At 40.8% G+C, this 9,161-nt stretch overlaps 2 protein-coding genes across 2 annotated transcripts in view; both read right to left on the bottom strand.

The window, feature by feature from the left end:
* Window positions 1-97: 97 nt before the first annotated feature.
* LOC119299421 (probable glutathione S-transferase GSTU6) lies at window positions 98-1,098 on the bottom strand. The gene is made up of 2 exons (XM_037576660.1): window positions 723-1,098; window positions 98-638 (listed from the first exon to the last, which is right to left on the bottom strand). Exons 1-2 carry the CDS (start codon window positions 1,044-1,046, stop codon window positions 264-266), a joined length of 699 nt encoding a protein of 232 aa, XP_037432557.1. The 5' UTR covers window positions 1,047-1,098; the 3' UTR covers window positions 98-263.
* A 4,655-nt stretch (window positions 1,099-5,753) lies between these two features.
* Window positions 5,754-9,161, bottom strand: part of LOC119349979 (serine/arginine-rich splicing factor SR45-like) — a 4,294-nt gene continuing 886 nt past the window's right edge. Inside the window, exons 3-11 of the mRNA XM_037618049.1 lie at window positions 8,704-8,750; window positions 8,532-8,612; window positions 8,267-8,438; window positions 7,919-8,138; window positions 7,776-7,841; window positions 6,717-6,833; window positions 6,468-6,540; window positions 6,325-6,387; window positions 5,754-6,149 (exon numbers count right to left, since the gene is read on the bottom strand). Of these exons, the coding sequence (XP_037473946.1) occupies window positions 6,346-6,387; window positions 6,468-6,540; window positions 6,717-6,833; window positions 7,776-7,841; window positions 7,919-8,138; window positions 8,267-8,438; window positions 8,532-8,612; window positions 8,704-8,750 (818 nt within the window). The 3' untranslated portion in view covers window positions 5,754-6,149; window positions 6,325-6,345. The remainder of the gene's footprint in view (window positions 6,150-6,324; window positions 6,388-6,467; window positions 6,541-6,716; window positions 6,834-7,775; window positions 7,842-7,918; window positions 8,139-8,266; window positions 8,439-8,531; window positions 8,613-8,703; window positions 8,751-9,161) is intronic.

Here is a 9,161-nt window from a genome sequence, read left to right on the forward strand (position 1 = left end):
GAGGGACACAACGGTAAACACCACCACCGTGGTGTTTGCCTAAGTGGACAATGGTTTTCACCCTGATTGTCGGAGGATATTAACAAGAACGAAGATATTATAACAAAACATTCAATCTTCTTTATTCAGTAAAATATTCCATGCATGGAATGTTTGATAGAGACACCAACAGAGATAATACGCAACTATACTAGTACATGTATTAAAGAAAACATAACTTAATAAATATTCGCCAATCTGAACCATTCGGTTGATAGCTTAGTTCACTTCTTGATAGACAAACCCATCTGAGCCCGCTTCGTCTTGGCAGACTCAACCAACTTGGTGACGTCCGGCAGGGCCACCTTGGTGGCGTCCAACGCGGTGAAGCGCTCCACCCACGCCAACAGAAGTGGGGTGTTGGCGATGTCAAAGGGTTTGGTACCACATAGCTCTTCAGTTCCTTGCAAAAATGCCAAGAGACTGCCCAGTGCAATGTCCACGTATCCAACACTATCACCACCAAAGAAGGGCTTCCCCTTGGAGCATTCCTTGAGAGCCCCCTCTAGCGTCTGCACCACCGCCAACATCTGCTTCATCCCCTCGGTCTTCTCCTCCTCTCCGTTCGCCGTGAACGCCACTTTCCACGGGATGACTAGCTGCATGCACCAAATAGCGACATTAATCAGCTCACCACATACATAAATGTGAAATCAACAACACAAAACACTATAAGAGTAAACCTTCTGGTCAATGTAGTCTACCCAGAACCGAGCAATGGCACGTTCGTAGGGGTCAGTGGGCAGGAGGGAGGGGCCTGTAGTGCCGTAGGCCTCATCGATGTACTCGAGAATGACGACCGACTCACAAATTGGCTTGCCGTTGTGGATGAGCACGGGCACCTTCTTGTGCACCGGGTTGGACGTGAGGAGTAGGTCTCTCTTGTCGTCGAGGTCCTGCTCGACGTTCTCATAGCTCAAGCCCTTGAGATGGAGCGCGAGTTTCACCCTGGAAACCCAGGGGCTCGCCCACGTACCCAGCAGCTTCAGCTCGTCTTCACCGGCCATTTCTCCGTTGCGTGATACCTATGGATATGACTTGAACTTCAGTCTTAACTACTGTGTTTTGCTTGCTTGCTTGGCTGAGCTTGGAGTGATATATATAGGGTATGGGAGGCAATAACAATGCATCATCCATGAGGCATGTGCTAACGTCAAGGACACTTATTTTGCACAATCACTTAGTATCCGGACATTGAATAGACTTCTTGCTTACTCTATTTTTAACACATGTACCATAATCACTTATTTTATCTCCATGTTTTGAAACACCACGGCAACGAATTCAGTGCTTAGCAACATTAGTCAAGGTCGTTTGCTTGTGGATTAGTTAACTTTCATGTCAAGTTTCTCGAGACATTAGTCATTGTCTTGGAGAAGAAGGCTGGGAAGTAAACAGATTAGCAGAGTTCTTGACATCCCCGGCCGGTCAGTCATCGTTAACTAACTTTAAGATTGATATCAGATAAGGACATGAAACATATAATACTAGTTAGTCGCACTAACTTCAAGCATGCATCCATGACAATGATCAAGTACCTAATACTAGTCTGAACAAGTCAAATACCTAATACTTATGCTCCAACTAGTGCATCCTTCCCAGATACTTGCAGCATTTTTGTGAATCTAGGACATGCACAAAGGCAAACATCAAACAATTTGACATGCCATGTATGGGCCGGGTATATACTATTAATGTGGATGGGAGGCATAACTACATATGTTGCTAAGGTCTATCATATAACATGAGACAAACGAATCGACATATGCAAAGTGACGATTACTGATATCATGTGCATTCTCAAAATATTTGATGCGATCCAAAAAAATACAAAGCGACAATTTCTGCATGGGAATTAGTGCAGAGGATAAATAAATCAATCAACAGCAGGGGAATCAAACACCTAAGGAGATTAGTTAGCACTATCAACCACAGTACATACATTCATTATGTATGATATTTTCGATAATGACACCATCACTCCATCACAACTCACAATGGAACAAAGGAGGTACGACGACGACGATGCATACACGGTGTTCATTCAGGACGGCGAACCGAGTGAGCGCTCAAATAAATAGATGCACAGCCAGCCTACTGTATTGTATCGTGTGAATTTCATAAGCAAGCAGACAGTTTCTTAGCTTTGCATAAGTTATCTAACATCTCCCGAGTTGCTCATACAAGTTCCTCTGCTCCTCGTACATCAGGTTTCTTAAGATCTGGGTGATGGCAAAAAAGAAGGCAAGACGTGGGTGGATGAGAACCACCTGCAATACACAGGACAATAGTAAGATCAAGTGGAAACCAACAAAGTGCAGTAGGTCAGAAGGCAAGACGTGGGTGGATGAGAAAAATGTGGAATCTTTAGCAAGAATCTCTAAGCACACAAAGTCGCCGTTTTTTAAGGAAGCTCAGTTATATATATGTGTCATCTATGTTCATCTGCCTCAAATGAATAAGTCTTCTAATATATTTGACATGATGATTTCCCAATCCTTCAAAACGGCTATGGTCTAACACATGCAAAGATCTGACTTCACAAGAGAAGGCAATTGATTGGTAGGCATAAAGACACTAAGTTATCAAGCATGTGATAAATCGAGTTGCTTGACAATTCCTTGATCTTCATTTCCTTTAGAAAGAGTCGGCGAATCTTATGATCTACCATTGCATTATTGTTTAACAATGTAGAGGAGTTATCTTTTTCAGACATGTAGAATGACTGCACTCTCCTTAATTTAAGCCTCTCTAAAAATCTTTCACCAATTATGATATGCCTGCAGGGGGGGGGGGGGCAATGGGCCCCTCCCCCCAACCCAACATTATATGTTACCATTATAATTTGGGGAAGTAGTGGCTATACCCACACTAGTTGCACCCCCGCTACACCCGCTTATTCATAGCATACATTCACTGTGAGATACGTGCTGCCGGCCACTGTTTTGGATGTATTAAACTTCCATTAACAAGCTCATGGAAATACATATATATCTCCTAATTCAACAAGATCTTTCCGTCCTTGTCATGAATAAAACCCTCAGAAATCCACTTATGTACTAGTCTCTTCCTTTGGATCTCATAATCTTCATCAAACATTGTCAAGTACAGTAGGCAGCTTCTTAGATGGAGTGGAACATCAAAGTATACATAGGCGGAGGACGAAAAAAGTTTAAGTTGTGGCGAAGTCTCAAGGAAAGAATTTATTTGATGCAAATTGAAAGAGTCAATACACACTACAAACAAAAAATCAAGTGCAATGAAAATGTAGACATGTTTCGATGGAAGTCACTTGGTCTTGACGAGTGATATGTCCCGAAACATTTAACACTTTTGTGGGTGCTTGGATTTGATTTGAAGTTGCTTCCACTACCAATTACTTCAAAATACATTCTGTCAAATATGTAATCCTCAACATCAATTTGTCACTAAAATCTGATTGGATTCAAGTTGCTGTTAACAATTGCTATAAAAATTCAGAGACATGAGAAATATACCTCTTCATCCCCTTTCCTTTGGATTTGCTGGCCCCTTCCCCTTCTTTTCCATCTTATGGCCCGAACTGCTGGCGCTTGCCGCAGCCGCCGCTGGAGCCCTAGAGTCACTGCGGGAGCTTGCGGCCGCCGTCGCTGGAGCCACCATTTGCTGCCGGAGCTTGCTGCCGCCGCCCGGGGTAGGTATGCCACGACTGATATTGACAAAAAAGCATTCCAAAAAATTTCCATGTTGACATATGCCATATATCATCAATTACAATGAAGTACCTGCAGTATAGTTTTCACAAAAATACATTAGAGTATAACTATGTGATGTTAGAGTATCGAAGCAGTGACATTAGTATGCTTCAGAATGGCTATGTCAGTTAATGAAAAAAGTCTAAAATAAACCTTGAACTTGTAATCCCGAAAATCAGCATATCGAACTCTCTGATCCCGGTCTATTTTACACCATGAGGGTGTTTTTTTTTTTTGAGAAAAAGATACTTGACTGACTGGATAGTGGGATAATCGGGAGCTCGCTCTGTTCTGTTTTCTCTTTTTCGTTTTCTACGAACCCACTTGTCTTGTATCAGGAGCGATAAAAAATACTAGTAGTACGTAATGTGCTAGTGGTGGCCAACGCAACTGAAGGATGCAATTCATCCGACATAAGCACATTCCTTATAAGAACACAGAGTATATATGGTTTGTTTTTGAAAAATTACGAAACATTTTCTTGGAAAAACTGTGAACAGTTTGAAATACAGAATATTTTTAAAAGCAAACAATTTACGAAATTCCAAAAAACATTTTTTGAACAATGTGACACAACAACATTTTGCAAACTACACGTTTTACATTTACTTGATGACAATAACATCTTTTTACATTGTATAAACATTTTTAAAAAATTGTTCAGGTTTCAGAATTTGTACCTGTTTTTATTTTAAAATATTTATGTCCAAAATAGTGTTCACTTTTTAAAAATTGATTGTGTTTTAATACAATCAATTTTTTGAAAAACTATTCAGAATTTTTAAACAATGTTCGCAGTAGAAAAAAATTTGTTCAGGCCAGCATCTCTTCAATATTTTCTGCTACAGTACCTCCTAGTTTTTTCAAAAAATGTTTGCTACGGTTCCTCCTAGGGTTTTTTTTTCATCTTTCAGATAATGTTCATGTTTTGAAATGTTCAAAATTTCAAGAACAGTTCAAGATTGGAAAAATCTTATAGTTTAAATTTTTTTTGCTCACGACATCACCAAATATTTGCGCTCTATTTTTTTAACTTCTGAACAATTTTCGAAAACACTTTTTTTTTAGTTGTGACAGAAAATCGAAAACAGGAACATTTTTAAATTACTGTACATTTTTTGAAATGCATGAATTTTTTTATGATTGAAAGGACGACCATTTTAGAAAAATACACAATTTTAAAACACGAACATTTTTTCATTTCTCAAAAACGCAAGTAGTGAGCCGGCCCAAATACTCGTCAGTGAGAGTAATACCTTATCCGGTCGAGACTGTTACATTCCTGGTGCCCCAAATAGGTCTAGGGTCCAAAATAGACCGGGATTGATAAGTTCATAGTGCAAATTTTCAGGATTCGAAGTTCAGGGTTCGATTTATCTTTCATCTACCAATTCAAGGTTCGTTTTGGACTTTTTCCTCAGTTAATCCTAGTACAGGCTTCTGTATTCAATTAAACAGAAACATATTCTGAGAATTTTGTACATAAGATGGAGAAATATCCCATATTATAGTTTGAACCAAAATCAGGTACACGACGTTTGTACTACGATTAGTATTCAGTAGAACTTAATTTTGAGTGGCATTTCTCTACTAGGGATAGGGTTTCTATGCTTTACCAATATGTTAACTAATAATAGAAACAAAAACTCTATTGCACCTTAGATATTCAAATGTGTAATCTTTTTTTATATAATGTTGTCAACATCAGGACAACACAATATACTCAATGGAACAACCATCATCTTGAGGTCCGAATCATCTCCATCGTAAAAAAACAGTACTCTACCAACAATTTATGATCTAAATAATCTCCATGCATATGGTCAATTCATTTGATTGAAATCGTGACAGGTTTCTCTTTTTCTCGTTTTATACTGGAACAGAAAAAATGGCTGATACCTTTTTTTGTGGGGATGGCCGATACCAACTTCGAAAATACCAGATGTATAACTTGATAAACATAGAAAACATAAGCACAAATGAATCCACAGACAACAATCTTTTTGGCAGGCACGACAACTTCATAAAATTAAATTGACCAACAAAAATATATCCTGGTCTCATGGATCGAAAATTCGCAACGAGAAAACCAATTAATGTGCTTTAATCTACTACAGAACGAAAGCCAGCTCTTCAAAGAAGATCTCAGACAGTCTCCAAGAACCGTGTGCTCGTTCCAATGATATCTGACCCGATCCGAAGCTTGATGACACCAGCACAGGCAAACCAGATCATCAGAGATAAAACAGCGACGAGACAAAAAGGATTTTACCTACCAGGGGTTTAACATGTCGGGTGTTCTAACGGCGGATAGGGGAGGACGAACCACTACTATTGCTGAAGCTAGACGCACTTCTCCGTCTCCCTCTGAAGGGCCTGCGCCAAATGAAAAAAAAAAAAGAAAAAAAACTCCTCTCTGTTAGATAAATAAATTGGTTTCAAACGGGGAAAAAATAACGTATAATTTCCTTTCGTTGTATTTGACACGGATTCTTATGAGGCATATTTAAGCAGGTTGCTAAAATAAAAGAAAAATAATAGCACCACTTACGACTTGGAAAGGCAAAGGTGACTACCTTTGAGGACTGCGACTTCTCAGTACCCTTCCGGCTCCCTGTACAAGAGAAATAATCACCCTCTTTCCCATTTTTCCTTAAAAAAAAGAACACAAGACAGTAACAGTTACGAGTTTACCCTTCTTGGCGGCGTTGGTGATTCAGAAAATGACGAGGATGACCTCCCACGCCTCACAGGAGCGGCTCGACCCCTGGTTCCATAGAGTGGTTTGTTAACACAAGGGGATATTTCTTTACACTGCTCAGGAGATAGTGCTGAAGTGACAGACTGACAGTAAGTTTTCTTTTAACTCGTAAAAGGTGCACAAACCATTGATCCAAAATGATACAAAAATGAGATATGAACCTAGGTCAACAAAACCATTACCTGACGGGAGAAATTGATCTGGAAAGGGAGCGAATTGGTCGACGAATGGGAGATCTACTACGACGATAAGGAGGTGGCAGCCTTCTTGGAGGACTTCTCATCCGCATTGGAGGTGTCCTGCAGAATGAAAGAATGGTTAACCGAGATAAAATGCAAGCAATACTTTGCATAAACAGCTTTTTCTTACATAACTGCTCAAAAAGATAACTGGGAGCTAGAGCTGCAGTCAAATAGAAGCTTCTTATATAACCAATCTGATTTGCTACACCGGACTCAATTTATCATCCCAATGGTTCACAAAAGTTAAGCAGAGTAACTATCCAAGAATAATTAGCAGGCTTCGTCTTTTTATTTGGAACTAGAGCTGCCTGCCTGGTATTAGCTACTTCTTATATAACTAGATTAGCTACAGACTGAGATTCATGAAAATAAGGCTCAAATAACCGCTAGTTGTTCAGATAATACAGAATACGTGAAAAGCTTATACTATGTCTCTTAACTCTTAAGGGCATTTTGGCTGGTAGTTGATACTGAGTGTACAGAAATAATTGTAGTACACTAATATTTTGGGCACTAAGCATGTTCATTACTGATTTTTCCTTTTTATGACTAAATAATCACAGATGAAATGAGTTTAGGGAAAACTGTCGAGATATTGGCTTTGCATTTTTGCCAATCGTGGCGCATTTTCCTTAAGACTGTTGACTGTTCTATCTCTTGAAGGATGGAGCCCTTTATGAGGTTGCAAGTGAAAGTTCTACACACAAGGGGTTTTGGATCCAATGTGACATTTGCGATGCTTGGCAACACGCTGATTGTATTGGTTAACCTTGATGATGCCCAAGAAAGACTTAACCATGATGATGATGATGTGTTGCCAAACAGTGAAAAAGGCATCATGAAGTCAAAATGCAGAAGGCAGAAGAGAGCCAAATATTGTATTGCAGACAGAAGAAAACGGCATGTGTGTGGTGTGCAGCTTAAACTACTATCTTTCATGCTACATTGATGGTATGCCCGTCAGCGATATTGGCACAGTGGCACTCTGAGATGACTTACATCCTTCTAGGGGCGAATGGAGAACGCCTTCGGACTGGACTAGCATAACCTCTTCTGGGTGAAAAGCTGCAATCAAAAGAAACATTTCAGCACTTCCAATCACCACGCCAATGACAAAGCAAATGCATCTAGGCGTTACTCACCGCCTTGGTGATCTGAACCTTCGAGGGGGTGGAGAGGGAGACCGTCTTCGAACTGGATATCCTGGTCTCAGGATAGGAGGTGTTCTGCCACGCCTGAATGGAGGAGGATCTTTCCAAGGGTGAATAGGTGGTGAATCAGGGCGCCGCCTAGGTGAGTCAACCCTTCCGCTTGGAGCAGGTCGCCTTTGTGGAGACAAAGCTGGTTTTATTTGAGTAGATGCTGCTCACAGTCACAGGTAAGTATTTAAGCTTCAAACAACATATATATTACCGCTCAATGCAAACATGAAGCCTGGTTTGGGGGCCGAACGGAGAGCAGCTTGTGGCATTGGAGGACAGGAAGCTTACATTCTCTGGGTCGCTGCTGGGTGGCCTTTTCAGCGTTAGGAACAACTGTGTCAGTCTCAGGCACATCTCTTTTCGGAGGATGGGGAAGAGCCTTCGGCAAAGAAGCAGCAGCAGCTGTTTGCCCCGGTGCAGGCGCGAATTTCACTTTAACAACATTCCCATCAATTTGAGCCTGTGCAAGTCAACAAGTTTGAATATTTAAAACAACCCATTTTCCTGAACTATAAATGAAATGTGGTTGAGCAGGGCAGATTTCGATTCATACACCATCCATGTAAAGAAGCGCCTTCTCGGCATCAGCTCTCATCTTGAACTCAACGTATCCGTACCCGCGAGGAAGATTGACCTGAATCAAAGCCAACAGATATAGTCATGACATAACAATGATCACAGCACCTTCCCCCCTAATGTCATGACTTGTAAGCTCATCCTCTCACCGCCTTGTCCATGGACAGCTCCACATTGACGACTTCACCATAGTTCTCTGCAGCACAGCACAATGGTGGCAATCAGCTAAAGGTGCCGACAATGGCTCAACATCAGCACAATGGTAATAATCGGCACAATGGCTCAACATCAGCACAATAGTTCTCAGAGAACGAAGACGTGCAGTATACATAAGCACTAAGAACTAAACTTCACCATAGTTCTCCGCAGCACAATGGTAATAATCGGCACAACGCAGCGATATATATTCAGAGAACGAAGCACACTAAGAACTGAACTTGAAGCAGTAAATCGAACCACACAGAGTCACACAATGGTGGGTAATCAGCTGAAGGGGACGGCAAATGGCGCGCTATCAGCAGCAGCAGCAGTGTATTCAGAGAACGAAAACATGCATCATAACTTCATAAGTACTACTAAGAACTGAACTTGAAGCAGTAACAGGCAG

Source organism: Triticum dicoccoides, chromosome 1B, assembly GCF_002162155.2.
Source record: "Triticum dicoccoides isolate Atlit2015 ecotype Zavitan chromosome 1B, WEW_v2.0, whole genome shotgun sequence".
NCBI classification, from domain to species: domain Eukaryota; kingdom Viridiplantae; phylum Streptophyta; class Magnoliopsida; order Poales; family Poaceae; genus Triticum; species Triticum dicoccoides.